General features: G+C 33.4%; 1 protein-coding gene across 3 annotated transcripts; it reads right to left on the bottom strand.

Annotated features, from left to right (window-relative positions):
- Positions 1 to 3,117: 3,117 nt before the first annotated feature.
- Positions 3,118 to 14,240, bottom strand: LOC115713296 (protein ENHANCED DISEASE RESISTANCE 2). 3 transcript variants are annotated; one of them, XM_030641782.2, is made up of 22 exons: positions 13,453 to 14,240; positions 13,237 to 13,311; positions 12,258 to 12,311; positions 11,553 to 11,618; positions 11,204 to 11,307; positions 9,927 to 9,997; positions 9,722 to 9,838; positions 9,552 to 9,592; positions 9,335 to 9,435; positions 8,745 to 8,840; positions 8,498 to 8,562; positions 8,314 to 8,385; positions 6,938 to 7,093; positions 6,160 to 6,377; positions 6,041 to 6,080; positions 5,809 to 5,957; positions 5,594 to 5,695; positions 5,106 to 5,150; positions 4,832 to 4,972; positions 4,474 to 4,569; positions 4,225 to 4,326; positions 3,118 to 3,700 (listed from the first exon to the last, which is right to left on the bottom strand). In XM_030641782.2, exons 1-22 carry the CDS (start codon positions 13,591 to 13,593, stop codon positions 3,593 to 3,595), a joined length of 2,160 nt encoding a protein of 719 aa, XP_030497642.1. In that variant the 5' UTR covers positions 13,594 to 14,240; the 3' UTR covers positions 3,118 to 3,592. The 3 variants fall into 3 exon arrangements, with proteins under 3 accessions (XP_030497642.1, XP_030497647.1, XP_030497637.1); XM_030641787.2 differs by having other exon boundaries at positions 11,204 to 11,301; positions 13,453 to 14,228; XM_030641777.2 differs by having other exon boundaries at positions 11,204 to 11,316; positions 13,453 to 14,228.
- Positions 14,241 to 18,031: the final 3,791 nt, after the last annotated feature.

Genomic DNA, 18,031 nt, shown 5'->3' on the forward strand with positions numbered 1-18,031 from the left:
CTCTTATTCTGCCAAAAGAAAGAAAAAAAGGAAAGACCCCTTTTTTTAATTAGTATTCTGCAATTTTATGTAAACAATTGTAAACAAAACAATATCGTGTAGCACATTATTAAAAATAAAATACAGAGCACAAAATATAAATTTTTGGAAAATATAAAAATTATTTTTGATTAGAAATAACATATAACTTCTTCTTCATTTTTTTTTTTAAAAAAAAAAAACAAAATTTTCATCAAAAGGCACAAAATACAAAAAGAAGCTCGAAATCAAACATTTAGATTCATAGGAAATCTCAACTACCAAACACGAGATTAATCTAAAACAATCATCCTCTTTACTAGAGAGTGAATAATAATATATCATTAAACACAATGCTAAATTCATTATAATTACGAACAAGTTGACCATTATCACAACAAGAAATAAAAAGAAGATTGACACTCACTGCTCTGGGTGCCTCCTTGACAACAAGTTTCCCCTTCTGTTTCTCTATTGCTTCTGAGCAAGCTGTGATAGCATTGGTTAGAACCAATATCCCTTGTTCCTGCCCACATTTGAAAATCACATTCTTAGAAAAAATAAAAACTAAAATAAAAATTATCATAAAAAAAGATAACTTCCTCTAGTGTTCTGAAATGTGAGCCAGGAAAAGAACAGCATAGAATATTATTACAGAAATTAAGACTAAAATGGGAGCTAGATTCTTCGGAAGGTTATTGTCACTTGCCAAACGAAGGAATATAGTTGGACTGAAATTTGAAAGAACGCAATCACTTGCTATCCCTAGTTCATAACTGAATTCCAGCTACTTGAATTATTAGATAATACTTGCACAAACATTAAATGTCAAATGAAATTCATTTCCCTAATTCCCTATTTCAACAAGGTAATGTAATTTTGTGATACGAGGTAGAGTCTAAAGGCTAAAATTTATAGCTATAGACTCTCCATAAGAGTCATTACACCAGGGGTAAAAGAAAAGAAAGGGTGTAAAAGGGCTCGCTCCACCTAAGACTAAGAGTTTTACTGGCAGCTGGTCTATGCAGACAGTTTCATATTTCGCAAAGAATTAATAAAAAAAAAAGGAACAGCTTTTATCAAATAACCAAAAACAAACTTAAAAGCAGACAATAATGTATGAACCTTTTAGCAGTAATACCCAAATATATTTATTCATTTACATAGGAAAGACCAACAAAACTGAAATGGAATCCACTAATTATTAACACAACTCATGCATTGTCCTTTTCTCATACTAATAATTAAAACATTTGAAAAAATAATTAAATTTCCTACAAACTCATGGGCACTCATTGCTTTGATAAACAAGCATCTGAGCCTTGCTATATTCTATAGCATCACTGGTCCTCTGAACTAAATCCGGACCGAATACTTTTTTTCTCTAGCTTCATCCCAATGAATCGGAGATCAACACTTTCTACCATACAACATCTCATAGAGAGTCATCTCTATAGTATTGTGATAACTAGGAGTACTCTATCAATGGCAAGTATTTACTCCACGAACCTTCAAGGTCCATCACACATGCTTGTAATATGTCTTTCAGTATCTGAATTGTCCTCTCTAACTAGCTATCTGTCTGAGGGTGGAAAGTTGTACTGAAATTTAGCTTCGTACACATGGCCTTCTGGAGACTCTCCCAAAACTTGGAAGTAAACTTTGTATCTCTGTCTGAAATAATTGACTTCGAGCCCCATGGAGACAAACTATCTCATCCACATACAACTCTGCATATTGATCCACTGTGTGAGTTTTCTTTACATGTAGAAAATGTGTTGGCTTGGTAAAACGATCAACTATGACCCAGATCGAATCATACAAACCCGTGGTCCTAGGTAATCCAACCATATAGTCCATAGTAACATCTTCTCACTTCTATTCAGGAAAAGTCAAATATTATAACAAACCTGCATATCTCTGATGTTCAGCCTTAATCTACTGACAAGTGAAGCATCTAGATACATAATCCACCACATCTTTTTTCCAACCAACAGTATGGGTTCGAATCCCGGTACATCTTTGTGGTACCTAGATGTAATGAATAAAGAGTGGTGTGAGCTTCATCTAAGATCTCTTTTCTGAGCTCACCACTGCTCGAAACACAAACCCGAGCCTTATAAAATAGCATTCCATTATCTGATACTCAAATATCATTAGCTCGACCAGCTAAAACTTCTTCCTGAGGCTTAACCAACTCAGGGTCTTCCATTTGGGCACTTTTGATCCTTTCTAACAAATCAGATTGAAGCATCAAATTACTAAGTTTTTCAACCACAAACTCATTACCCGCTTTAACAATGTCAGTTGCCAATTGAGGAGAAATCATCTTGTTGCTAAAAACCTGCCCGGGACCATTCCTACTCAAGGTATCTGCTACCACATTGGCCTTCCCGACGTGATAAAGAATTTCACAATCATAGTCCTTGACTAGCTTTAACAATTGTCTTTACCTCATGTTCAAATCTTTTTGAGTAAAAAAGTATTTGAGACTCTTGTGGTCAATGTAGATCTCGCATTTCTCTCCACAGAGATAATGCCACCATATCTTCAAAGCAAAGACTACTGCAGCAAGTTCTAGGTCATGCGCTGAGCAACGTTACTCATACTCCTTCAACTAGTGAGAGGCGTAAGCTATGACCCTATCAACTTACATCAAAACAACCCCAAATCTTCTCTAAAGACATCACAATAAATTATAAACTTTTTCTAGTCTAATGGCAAAGCCAATACTACCTGTAATTAACCGCGGGCTCAACTCTTGAAAACTAGCTTCCAAACTAAAGAATCGCTTAATTTCCCTCACTCTAGAAAAGGTTATCTAAAAAAGCTTTCACCCAAAATTTGTCTTTTTTTTTTTCACTTTTAATGCCAAACTCCAAGTCAGTTTGAATAACAGGGCTTGGTTCACAAAAAACAATTCCCCACAGGCTTTAGGTTGGCGAAATCTACTTTACTTTTGACATTGTCTCACTCACGTTGTCTCTTCGTTCCCTAGTGTTTTTATGCTTGAGTATCTTGTTCATATGCTCCACAGTTATAAAGAATATAATTAGTTGGAATTTAGAAGAAAAAAAATATCAAATGACGAACAAAATATGCCATCAAGGGAGTTACTTATTATGTATATATAAAAAATGAATATTCCATCGTGTAATGCTTTATAAAAGAAAGTTTAACATTCCAAGAGTATGGCATCACCATTCCAAAACTTGAACACGATAAAGCATGAGTTCTCCTCAAGCAGAGGAAGCCAGTTCTCTATCACCTAGAATACTTGGTAACACCTAAACTCATTTTTGCCCATATGTGTCAAGTATAGAAGGGGCTCTAATGAAGATATTTCAAATTGAAGGGAAAGAATAATATGAACAAAATTAAGTACGTAAACTTATTAACAACAGTATGAACACTTTAACACTATTTTGCGCAAAAATCCCAGAAAGAACTGATGGTATTCATTGCTCTATATTGACATATAGCAATGCATGAAACAGGATGCACCACATGCATGCATCCCAATCTAAACAAATGATTTTGTATGGAATCAGTAATGTGAAGTGTTCTTGGTTAGTCATGACGGATCTGGCTCCAGCTTCGGGACTATTGCTGATTTAAGCTCTATATGGGAAACACGTACGGCACCAATTAGCCGCTCAGGCAACTCATCTGTACTATTTGCCTGCAAAGAATAAGAAAACATTAACCCGGCAATTCATCTGTACTATTATGCACAAATACCTCCACCAACATGGCTAAATGGGAAAAGGCCAATCTTAAACTACTGCTGATTAAATTCAGACATTTTTGCTAATTTGCAAAACATTTCATTGGCATGTATGCCAATAAACTTGAAACAAAAATAAGGTAATTCATCATTTTTCCATGTTTGCTGGAAAAAGCTTGTCTTAATCCTTTTCCTAGTCTCATCTCATCTTTTTAAAAAAAATTGACGTTATTGTCATCAAACCATAGTGAATGGAAAAAGAATAAACTCTAGAAATGAATAAACCATAGTGAATAAAACCCCCACAAATACTCTCCAACATTACCACTTTTGGTCTACATTTATAGAAGGAACATCAGCGCTCTTAATATATTAGACTTTGTACTTTGCTATAAGTAGCCTTTCAATTCTGTGCTAACACAATGCAAGTCTAGAAACATTGAATACAACTATTATAAACTCGTATGAAACATCCATACCTGTACAAGGAAAGCCATGTCAACCACCAATGTCGTAATCACTCCAACAACCAGCCCTAGAACCCCATTAGCAACAGTTGAAGAACCTATGTCAACATCAATCTACAAATATATATCTTCATCAGTCAAACATGAACAAGTATAATATTGTCAAGAACTTGTCTAGAATCAGATCTGAGAATATAATGATAATTTGGGAGCATCAATTTATAAGCCTATATAAATTTGAGAAATGCAAGTGGTTTTGACCTCTAAGTACTTGGGACCGCGAATATAGTTGCAATCAACTGCTTTTCCTAATAAACATGGGGTGCTACCAACACTCTGCCGAACAATCCACGAACCCTGCAGGATTTTATTTAAAAAAAAAACAAATCAATATAATGCAAATCACATAACCTCCTACTCATAAGCCAACACATTAATGCCTACAATATGGTTAAAAAGTCTTTACATAAAAAATTACTGAAAATATTGAATTTTGGGTTTGTAAAAAATTTCTCCCAGTGCCAGTTGAAGCTCTCCCATCAATAGAGTATTTAACCAGAAAAAATGTTACTAAACATGACTAAGTTTTATCAAAATCAAATTGCTTCAGAAACAATACCTTGGGTACTGATGGGATGAGCTTCAGCCTACTATTGCGGAAGTCATCGTCACCATCAACAAAACGTTGCAAGAGGGAACCGGGTACTAATTCCTTAGTTACAAAATAAAAGACCATACTGTAATGGGTTGATCCAGGTACCTGCAGGAGTAGCAACATTTCATTTATATACTCCCATTTATTTTGGATTCATGATGAGAAACAGGAAATATTCCCATAAACGAGAATTACAACAGTACAAGACAAGGGATACAAGATGAAGAATGCAACTTACTTGCAGATTTACAATAAAGGAAAAAAGCCCTTTCTCTGACGCAACCTATACAAACAGATTCACAAAATATCACAACACTACATGAAGAGTTACAATAACATCAAAATAACTTGCATATAGTAAAGAGATTAATTTATTAAGAAATGGGACAAAATAATAAATGCACATTATAAATAATATTTTGTTCTAGAAAAGAGAGATGAATTTTGTAAGGAAAAGGGTCACAAATAAAATGTGCATTAGCAAAGAAATATTTGGTGTTCCCTTAGCATTTCTAGCAAACACGATCTTATCGCATTACATTAGGACTAGAAGTTAAATATTAACACATCAAAGAAGTTATATATCAATATCATCGTGGAACTGGAAGAACTAAGCACGAAGTGAGCAAGACACAAAACAATATACTGTCTAGAGAGGACCACTATGTATGAAAATAAAGCAGAAATGATCCCTGGAGCAAAAATGAAGTTGCTTATTATACGTACTTGCGCTGCACATCCTTGACGCCTTGCTACATGGTCCATTCTTTTAGTATCTTTAAACCAATCAACGGCAACCAGATCCATTAGATGTTTACCAGCAGGAATCTTCAAGTATATGTTGCATATGGAGTGATTAATCAAGAGAAAGAATTAAAGGTCTTACTTACACAAAATAATTGACAAATCTATAAATGAACTATGAAGGGAGAGAACTGTACCTTTGATTTGTCATAACAAAAATGTTTGCTGCGGACTCTGAAGTTGTTCCCCTCAGAAATTTTCCAGCAATCACGAGCATTATCACGGTCATCATGCCGTAAATTACCCGAAAAACATGATAAATCAATTTGTACGGTTGGTTCTTCTTCTACAATTTCATGCCATGAAAATTATTGTTACTCTATATCTAGTACACATGTAACACAACAAAACATGCACTGCAGAGTTTACCTATTTTCTTCATTTCATTTTCTTGTCCATTTCGATATGCCTGTACAACAAATCACACAAAGATGAAATCATTAATACTATGTAAAAAAATTGGCATTTTTCAGAAGTATGAATTAAACCTCTTGCTCAGCCTCAGCAATTTGAAATTCCTCATCCTCATCAGAGTATTCATCAATCATCACTGAATTTCGGTTTGCAGAACTGTCGAAATGAACAGAAGGCTCATGCAGCTTCTGATTCTTATGGGACGAAACAGAAGCTGAAGCCATATTGACCATAACAGGAATTCTGGGAGGAGCATTCCTTTCATCAGATTGGGCAAACCACTCACGTAGTCCTGTCATGAAATGTAATTTTGGTAAGAAGAATTGCTGCCATTCTAAGAAAGCAAATCAATAAAACAAACAAAATAAAATAGGAAACATAGAAATTCTTTTACAGGGAGAATCCAGATAGTTTCCCCCATTCTTTGAAACTATAAGGTTATCCTTCTGCTTTCAAAAAAAATAAATAAATAAGTTTATCCTTCTGAATTTTTTTATTTTTTTTTTATTTTAAAAATTATGATAGTACCATTTAACAATTGTTGGTTGACCAAGCTATGTGAAAGAATCTAAGATATCAGAAATACACTCGTTGTTGATTAACTTGTTAGCCCTCGCAATTAAGCAAAGTTCCAAAACAATCTTCTATACTAAATAAATTTGAAATTTCATCACTCTGTTCTAAAAATTTCCCTTATGAAAGTGCTTGAGAACTACTGGTAATAGTTTTTTTTTTTAGAAAAAAGAAAAAAGGAGTAGAAACATTAAAAATGAAACAAAAGAAGGGAATAGTTACCAGCTAGAACATAAAAACCTTAATAAGAATTGAAAAAAAAAAAAATTAGGAGGTCACCAGCTACACTATTTAACATCTGAAGAAGACAATGCTGCTGAAATGATGATACATAACCCACACCCCATCCTTTCAGATCAATCTGCATAAGATGTTGAACCTGTGTTCTGGGTCTCCCATTTCGTGGTTTTAGAGGGGAAATGTTAAATCCTCCACCTGAGAAAATAAGAATAATTGATTGAAGCAGGCATTACAAAGAGGAGGATAAGACATCCTCCTATAGGAAACTATAGTAAAAATAACCAAAAGAACTAAGCAAAGAATAAATGTCATAATTCCATTCAGGAGAAATTATGGAAAGGGGAGAATCCTTAAATTCCTTTGGCACAGAAGTTATGGAGTTTTTCCCAACCTATCTTACTAATAAAAAAGACTAACAATTTTCCTAAAGAAACAACATCCAATTTTATTTGCTAAAAAGTCGTTGTTCCAGTAATTAATGTTTCATATTTACCAGGAAATACTCTCTTTATCTGCTTCATTAACAAGCTATACCAAAGAGTTCTTGCCATCATACAGTGCAGAAATAGTTTAACACTATGTTTGGTAGGGGGAGAGAAGGAAGGAGGGAGAGGGATAGGGGGATTGATGTATTGCTTTGTTTGGAGAGAGAGAGAGAGAGAAGGAAGAGGAGAGATGAAGGGAGAGGGTCTCCCTCCAAGTAAACAAATTTTAATCCCTTCAAAATTGGAGGAATCCAAGAAAAAGACAAAAAAAACTATATGAAATGTCTTTTCTACCCTTCAAAAAATAATATATAATTGTATTAAAAATAATAAAATGGTAATTTTCATATTTATGTTACTCTTCATCCCTCCAACTTTACTCCTAATACCAAACAAAACAAAGGAGAAACTATCATCTCCATCCCTCCTACTCCACATCCTTCCTAAACTCTCCATATATCCTTATTTCTCTCCTTCTTACCAAACATAGCCTAACTGTTGTTTGTTTCACTCTCCTTACACATCACACCACAAAGGAAGGTAAGGTGAACCTTAGGCAAATGCTTATTTTTATTATTATTATTGTTGTTGTTGTTGTTGGACCAGATAATTTTCAAATGAAAGTAAGAAGCTTGAAATTAGGAGATTTTCTACATTGGTCAAGACACGAAAAAATGATTTACAAGAAAAACCACGTCACATCAAAATCTTTTTATCCAGGAGAGAAGCATTTAAAAAAAGCAAAATGATGAATAAACTCTTCAGTTATTATATCATTTAAATTTCTTCTAAACTTCAAATCGCAAGAGAAGTGATATTACAAAGACTACTTGCAAGAAAAGTGATATTTGAAAGTTTCTAATAATAAAGTAACAAAATGTGCAATTAGTTATCATCACTTAAAACTCAGGTCTGTTGAAATCTACTTACTCTCAACATGTGCCCGCACATATCCTGGTTGGGGTCCACAATTTTCATGCTCCCTAGAGCGAAACAACACAACTGCATGATAACAAAACAAATATTGATAATTTTTTTTCTTGATAAATTATGCAAAGGGAAGGAACAAGAAAAGGTTCAACACACAATGAGTCGATGACAATAAATTTCCTACCATAACTCCCATCATCATTTCGACGCCAATAACGGACATAGCAAAGGTCACGAGGCCACACAGCCCTGCAATAGCATAGAAATATCTATTTTAACAAACTTTTACAAAACATATCAGAACTACAACCAAATATACATATCCAAAGGTTTGAGATGAACTTAATACAAAATAAAAAATAATCCAACAATTCAGTAATCAAAATACAAAATTGTACTGCAAAATAAAGTTTAAAATCAAATATAGTTACATTGGAAACCAATCCAGCTGAAGTCTATGATAGAGTATTGCTGTGTGACCATCTACCTCCTCCACTAAGCTACCATACTGGAAGCTGCAGTCCCACCTGGACCGATAAAAGAACATATTGGAAAACAAAACACAAGATATATCATAAAGTAACTACTTAGTACTAATTAGGAAATGCAGCTATACAAGAACAACTAAATACTAGAAATTCAGTATGTACGCAAGTCCAAAGGTTCAAGGTTATAAAGATGACCTTAAGTGCCTGACACTTTGATTCACAATCGATATTAAAACAAGTCACAGCATTATGGTAAACCATCTAATTATGCACATTTTCACAAACCATGCTGGCAACAAGTAGATCTAACTTTCTAAATAATTTAATTAGATTTGAAACATTTTTAATTAAATCAAACAGTACGTATAAAAAAAGTAATGAGCTGGAAGAAGAATAAGCAATGCATAGAATAAATGAGAGACATAACCTTCTCTATGACTTAATTTTAATAAATCAACCAAATCATATTAATAGATAGCAATTACAAGGGACGGAATTTTGAAAAGTTCTAACTGAAACAGGAAAACACCTACTCAAACCGAGTTCCATCCATGCTCATTACAAGCTCAAATATTTGTTCACAGGAAGCCTCTACCACACCAACGGCCTTCATTGCTCTGCTACAGCTCCTTGGCTACATATATATATATATATATATATATCTGTTAAGGATGGTTGTAATCTAAAAAAAGTCCAATGCACACAAAATCTATTATGAAGAAAGAAAAAAAAAAGGGAAGAAACACATACAAGGTATTCAACCTCAAGAAGCTCCTCAAAAATTCGAAGCCCTGACAATATTGAGACACATACGATAGTCACATCATCAAGTGTCTAGTTCATAAAGATTGCATTACTTGAACTAGATAGTTGCAGAATCTAATATGATATAAAGGGTAGATGAGGGAAAAGGTATTCACCATTTTGGCATTGAAGAAGACGCCAAAGCTTTCTAGAAAATGCCTGATTGTTAATATTCTGATTTGACAAATCTGAATCTATCTCCCTTGTCCAATCAAAAATGGACTCTGGAGGGCCTGCAATTTACAAAAAATAAATAAAATAAGAATGAAATTTAATAATACAAGTAGTGTTAAAATTAGAAAAAGATAAATAAATTTAGACCATTTCCAATTGTTGTTCTTCGTAATAAATTTGGATGAGCAGCATCATCTTCGTCTTCTTGAGCACTGAACCTAAAGAAAGTCGAAAAATGTTTTAACTCATCATGATGTCAAAAATGACAGGCATTTTTACAATTAAAACCATACAATGAAGCATAAAACTAAGAAGTAAATGAAACAACTTTCAAAGAAACATGGTAGGAGTCACTGAGCAACTTGGGATGTCTTATCTTATTATAGATGTTTACTCCAAAAGATTCTTAATTAAGAAATATTTAAGCCAATACGAAGAAGTGATTCTCAGACTCCAAAGTCACTTATATGCTGGGACCAGAAAAGTATATAATCAGTTAAGGGGGGAGGACAATGAACAGGTTCAGCAATTCAATAGCCCAGAAAATGTTAAAAATAAGAAGTTCCGATCTTCATTTCACAATTACAACAGTTTGCTTGGTTGGTCTTTTAAAAAATATAGAATAGCTATTTGTCTCTCTTCAATTTTGTTAAGTGCTACTAAATTGACTCTCTCTCCTCCCTCTCACAACTTTTCACTCTCCCTTACAAAATTTCTTTCACCATTTTGTCTTTCCACTTTCTCTCCTCCCTCTGCACATTTCTTATATCTCTTATTGTTGTATTCTCTTCATTTCCTTAAACTTAATTATGTATTAATACAAGAATTAAGTTTTTGCTGTCCAAAGAATATTTATACCATTTTATTCCACAGCTAATCTAAAAATTTCAACAGAAGTCAATTTTTCTTTATTGTCAATCTATTCTCATTATTGTTACTTTTGCCATTCCCCAATTGGAGCCACAGCTTAAGCTTGTGAATAAGAAACCTCATGATAAAACTTCGGATAACTTTTCCTATGAATTTGTTTGAAGTGCAATGGGGTTTTAAAAACTGTAATTATAGTTTTTGTTTCTCCTTGCATTATTTTCCTGTCTTTCCTTTCTTTATTTTCCCAAAGGAAGATAGCTTATCAATTATATATTTTTAAAAGGGGTTTCAATTTTATAACAAAAAATGCTGAAGGTGCATCCAAGTGGGGCCAACTATACCACCAGGGTAGATCCCATTACCAAACATAATTCACAAATTATAGTCGGTTAAATGTGAATTTTTTAATTATACATTTTAACTGATATCATGTAGTTTAAAAAGATGTTGCAATATGGCGTGATAACCTGATATATCTTACACACAAAAGGAAAAGAAAAGTTCCTACATACCAGCATAACCAGACATAAAGTGCAAATAAAGCCGACACTTACTGACTTTCGTGATCAGACGATGAAGCAGTTCTCCCATTGTCCATTCCAGATTTGTATTCAAAAGAAGTATACCTGTTACCATTTGAAACTTCTGAACCCTGATGCTGCATAAACTAGTACACAATCAGACCAAACTGGATCACAGAATCGAACCCAGCAGGAAATATGCATTACAAGAACATACATATAAAGACAAAGAAGAGAATAGGGAATCAAACAAACACCTACAAAAGGAATAAGTTACTAACTAATATCTTTACTCTGGACCAACACAAAGAAGGCAAATTTTGGTGTTAGGCAAATGAGGATAAAGTAAGGCTCAAATGGGAAAGGTCTCAAGAAAACATACCTGATCAATTACAAGTTCAATTTTTTCCTTCCAGATCAGTGCCTCTTGGATATTAAACGCTGCCATCTGGAATAAGATCAGAATAATAAAGAAAATAAAAAACCAATAGCACTTGGGAGTTGGCATTTTAGAGAACTAATACCATGCATAAAACCAATAGCATAAAATTAAAAAACATAGAAGGTTATTTTGAGAAACAACCTTCTACTGATGCAAACAACTGAGGAAATAAAGCACAGCAAGTTAACAGTAGGGAACATTTTCTAGTATTAAGATTATTTTTTTAGTTTAGGCCTTTTCTATTTTGGGGGAATATTTTCTCTATTACACTTCAGTTTGTAATTTCTGCAGATATTTCTACAGGACATCAGTTTCTTGTGAAATAAATGTTAAATCTAAAATTTTAACCGAAATCAGCTCCCAATTTCATCACAACTCTATACTACTGTAAACTTTATATATACTTTTTCAAAAAGAGAAAAAAAAGCAGTAAAAAGGTCCATGGACAATTCAAGCCAGGTGCAAGACCATTCAATTACAGGTCGAATTCAGCATTAATCCAAAAGATCAACATAAACATGTGCATGCCCAAATGACAAGATTGTTTAACTATAGTGCAGTTAAATATATAGTTGTCGATTAAATATTCCTAATTATACAGAGCATAGGAAATTTCAACATCTTGACTGAGAAGAAATCACATACCGTAATCCGATGGTATTTTTCCTTCTTGTTGTATACAGACAGAACATAAACCATCTGCACCCAAAAATAATCAATATCAAACAAATGAAACAAAATACGCAGTAAAATCACATAATATCTAAGAGTAACACTACCATACAAAACTTAAAGCAAGACAATATCAAACTTTAAGAATATTGTAAGATGTAGGCTTGGATATTTTGAGAATATTTTACTAGGCTCACTAATACCATATAAGTAGCCATTACTCAATGCATAAATGGAGTAAAAGATGACTAATGACAACTTACAGTCATATGAACTGTGTAGGACACAAATATGCAACACCCAATCTATGCCCTTAAGAAGTAAGTAGCCCAGGAAAAGGTTTGCAATGTGCAAATAAGGTACATGAAGAATAGTGGCTTAATGTTGGACATATATACATGAAACAACAACTATTGTTTCAAGAAGAATCTCACTTTTTCTTTTAATCCAAACAAGAGAATAAAAAAAATTGGAAATCATTTTTTGTTTCTTTTTCTCAAATTCCAAAGAGAGGGCATGTATACAATGCATCAATAAATCACAAGGGTCCCAATTTACTAATAAGATGTGATTAGCCTGTTAGCTGTCCAATTAGTGTTCCACAACATTTGAGAATCGTGTTAAACATTGATATATTCTACTTCAATGACAAAGATTGAATATACTCAACAAGCTAATTGTCAAGACAAAAAGTTAAAAAGAAACCCAGAGTTGGCAGCTCCAAAATACTATATGAATAACACCGTAAAAACACTAGAATTTCAACAAGAACAATTCAAATCAACAATCTAACAATCAAATGTTACTTTCTTGTTTGACAAATAAACCATCACAGCTATTTGTGATCCAAATCACGCAAATTAAATAGAATAAAAGTCAAAGATGAAAAGAAACGTAAATTTATATCCAGAACCAAGATGAACAATACATGAAAAGAGAACAGAAAACTCACATGTCCATGGTGGGTCTTCAGCCCTCGATCCTCCACTCTACAGTTGCCATCAATTAACATTGTCTTTATTGGAACCTAATAAAAATTAAAATACAAAAAGACCTTTTAGTGTGAATGAAGCTCATTTGATTCTTCCTATCCAAAACTAAACTTTAGTGTCTCTCCCTTTAAAAAAGTGAGTTCATAAGAATAATTGCTTTGAAATAAAAGATAAACCTGATTATCCTGAGGCTTCCTCTTGTAGTAGGCAAGAAGCCGAGACTCAAGAACAAAATAGCGCATGTGAATGAAAGAACGGCCGATCTTCCTTCGTCCATAGCGAACCATCCAGCCTTCATAGATCACTTTAGACGACATCGTTTACGACTCGAAAATCCACAGTCCACAAACAAGAAAACGAGATATTCCCGCTAACTCGGAAGCTCTGGGATTGCAGCCTCAGCTTCTAGCGAGATCAGCACCCCAAAACCTATGTAACCTGATCAGTCATCGTCTAAACCAGAGAATCCAAGATTGGGCAAATCGAGACCTAGAATTGGAACTCACTGCATTGCCTTGGAATTCCTGAAGATCTAGTTCATCAAATTCCGCGGCATTGACAATTTGACAGAGTCAGAAAAAGGAGAAAGCAAATAAAGAAGATGTTAATGGCGGAAGTGATTGAAACGCGGAGATCGGTGTAGAAGACGATTACAACGACAACAAAATGTAGGTAAACGACGTCGTTGCAGGTGAGAAAGAGTCAGCGGTACGATAGAGAAGAGAGAGATTCTAGTGAGTGACGGCTGAAGGTGGGGAGGAGATCCCCACGTACGTAAGAAAGGCCTGTGTCCTCGAAAGGAGCACAACACGTGGCGGATTTGGATTGGTTGGTGAAGGTTGAAAGTGTCTTGGCGCCGTGACGCTTTCCCAAATTTTTAAAAGATTGGAATACTTGTGTTTGTGGAGTCTGAGGCAACGATAGTACCCGGAGTGAGTTAGAGAGAGAAAGAGAGAAATGATAATTAGTAAAAAAAAAATTGTAAATTTTCCTATTATTTTTTTTATTGAGATCAAATTTATTGAATGACGTAAGTACCCTTGCCATTCTATTATGTATTTTGTGTGCTTTCCAATTTGTATGGGGTCATTTTCGTTATGGATGTTGTGTGACTGTGAGGTCATGTTTTTGGCCGGCTGTTATAGCGGGATTTTCTTTCGAAAAGATGAAGAAAAAGAAGGAGCAGCTGAACCTGACACGTATTTTAGAAAGATAATGAAAACTCATAAACGATAAAACTTTACTTGCAGTATATCAATGCTTAATAAAGAAACTTTGCCAATGTGACACATCAGTCTTTTTCTTTTTCAACCAAAAATAAGAAATAAATGTAGGAACCAAAAGCAAGAGATGGAGGATTACATGGAAATTTGACCCTCGCGGTGAATGGGGCGGGGTGGGAGACAATTTTGTATTCCGGGGACCGGTTCAGGCTAGGGTCGAAACTAATATTAAAGTTAGGACATTGTTATAATAAATGATTTTTAATATCGTGTTTTACGTATTAATTTTGATTTTTAATATCTTTTATAATTTAATGTTAATTACAAACTTAGCATTAATATATGTGGTTAGTTATGTTATTCACTATTTGGCTTTTAAAATTTATAAAATATGAATGTATAAATAATTGGGAAATTCTACAATACACCCTCTTAAAATAGATATATTGATGCACCCTTATCTGTTTTAGCACCCGAAATTTTTTTTTCATGGTCATGTACGTTATAATTATTTAAGACATCCTACAAAATTTTAAGAAATTTGGAAAAGTTTAACACGCCGAAAAATACGTTCAAACAGTGAGTTGCACGCGTGACTATTTTATTTTATACGCGGTAAAATAAACAGTTTGAACATTGTTTTCTATATTGTAACTTATTCTGAATTTTTCCAAATTTTGTAAGTTATCTTAAATAGCTATAACGTACATGAATATGAAAAAAAATTAGACTAAAAAATTCTTCTGGATACCGAAACAAGTCAAGGGTCTATCAGTACATCCCTTTTACATCCCTTTTAAGGGGGTGCATTGTAGAATCATCCTAAATAATGTATTTTAAATAAAATGTTTTATTTCAAATTCAAAAATTCTTTTTATTTTCATGTTAAATTAAATTACATTATTTTATTATTATCATTTTTTTTAATCTTCATAAGTACATGTTATTCACATTTACGGAAGGGGGACACGTAACATTCGTAATTTAAAAGGAAAATTTCACATTTTGCCCCTAATAAAATTCTCAATATCAAAATTTAGATCCTCCACTAATTTGTATAAATTAATTCCATTGATTACATGAACTTTTTATTTTACTTTTTTTAAAAAAAGAAAAAAATTGTTAAAAACTGAAAAAACTTCCCTCTCTCTTCCCTCTCGTGCACCCCTCTCTCTCTAGAAATAACTAAAAACTACCACCACTATCTCTCTTCCCTCTCTCTTTTCCTTGTCGAATGTTTGTTTCTCGGTGGGCGGTGGTGGAAAACCGGAGCACACCCCAATCACTCAAGAATCTTATACCATTATAATGGGTAAGTTGTGTTTTAAGCATTTTGTTAGATTTTATGTAGTTTGCTTTCGTTATATGTGTTGTATTTATTGGAACTGATGTTTTTTGGTCTGAAATGGTAGAGATTTGGTGGATCTGGTTTTCTGTCGAAATTTGAGTTTCCCAGATGTTATCGACAGTTTATCGATAGAATATCGATGCTATGTCGATATTGTGAAGAAAGGTCAAGGATGACCATTATCAACATGTTTTCGACCGTTTGTCAATATCATGTTGATAAAAAAGCAAATTAAAATACATAAGTTATTTAAGAATTTGTCGACAATTTGTCGATAGTATGTCGACATTAAGTCGACCAACATTGTCGACAATATATCGATGGAATGTCGATATATTGTCGACTTTAAGGTAAAAAAATGAAAAAAAAAAAAAAAAAAAAAAAAAGCGTTTGACATAACAGACATTAAAAATTCTGAAGAAAAAAAACATAACAAACATAACATTAAAAATATTAAAACATAAAATAGCATAACAACCATAGAAAGTTCATAACAACCATAACAAACATTAAAATATTAAAAAGTTCATTCAAAAAAACAAACATTAAAACTCACCACAAAACAACCATAAAATAACAAATTAAAATTGTTTGCCTTGTGGGTGAGACTTGCAATACTTGCATAAAGATCCAGGCTTCACCAGTTTACCATTAAATATGCCTAATTTGCAACAACGACACCCTTCGGGGAACCCTGGTGGTGGAGCCGGCCGTACACCAGTTTTGCGAAATTCTCTTTCAAGTTGTAGGAACATATACTCGTTCCGCTTTTATTCTTTTTCAAAACGTCTATAGTCGTCTAGAACTTTTTGCATTTGAGGAGTAACTTCGCCAACATCAGGCTCCTGCTTAAGCTCTTCAGGAGTTAGAATTGAGAATTTTCCTTTGTTCTTTCTAGTAGACATATTTAGAACTTAAGAGAATTATAAGAGAAGTATAAGAGAAATTTGCCTTTAATTTTTAAGTATAAGAGAAGAACACTTACGAATTAGAAAGAGATTTGCTTTTATAGAGCAGTATACATGTTGGGAATGTAGGAAAAATTAATTAACATTAAATGTGTAAATGTACAAGTGCAACGCATGCTATGTGTAATTATCGATAGAATATCGATACAATGTCGATAGTTTGTCAATAAAACGTGAATAAAAAGAAATTGGGCATACATATTTATAGGTGTGAATAGAAAGTGGGAAAAAGTAATTAGCATTAAATGTCTAGTACACGTGTCTGACATGCAATTTGGTGATTGGGAATAGCTGTTGGGAATGTAGGAAAAATTAATTAACATAAAATGTGTAACTGTACAAGTGAAACACTTGCAATGTGTATTTGTCGAGTGAATATCGATACATGTCTGACATGCAATGTGCATTGTGGAGTCTACATCGTTATGTTGGGTTTTATGCCCAAAATAAAACTCATTTCAATATAATCAGATTTACTTATTAATAAAGATCAGAAGTAACATTTTATGTTGCATGATTCACATGATTTATTTCATGATTATATATATAATGTATGAATTCTATTTAAGTCCAGAACATATGAATTTGTTAATGATTATAGTGTTGTCAACACAGTGGAATATAATCTTAATTATATGTTCGAAAGTTTATTCCCTGATTTGTCAGAACACTGGATTTAGACTGGCATGGTATAATCAGCGATTGGTATTCTTACACCTTGGATAAGTGTTATGTCCTTTCCAGGGCATTGGCAAAGTTTACCAGTATTGGATGTATGGAGTATACATCGGAAGGGACCGATATTGAACTTTGATTAGATATATTAAAATTTACCGCAATATCTATTCAATTCAATATCACCCGTTGATCCTAGATCAAATGATCTTAATCCTGATATGGTTAGGTTCGATCTCAAAAGTATTATACATGTTCTTTGATTTGTTAGTTAAGCCTATTTTAGGTCAGGGTGATATAAACATTTTGGGAACATGATAGTATAATTGAGTGGGAGCGCTAACATAAATATGGAATCTATAACTTCTATAGGAATTCAGAAGTGAAATGATGATATCGTTCGAGCTTGGGTAAACAGAGATAAATGGTGGAGATCTCATTTCACTTCGCTAAAATATCATTTATACGGAGCTAAGTGTTTTAAGGATAAAATACATTGAAGGTGTAATGGTAATTTAGTGCCTATTCAATGTAGTGTTGG

Source organism: Cannabis sativa, chromosome 5, assembly GCF_029168945.1.
Source record: "Cannabis sativa cultivar Pink pepper isolate KNU-18-1 chromosome 5, ASM2916894v1, whole genome shotgun sequence".
NCBI lineage: Eukaryota > Viridiplantae > Streptophyta > Magnoliopsida > Rosales > Cannabaceae > Cannabis > Cannabis sativa.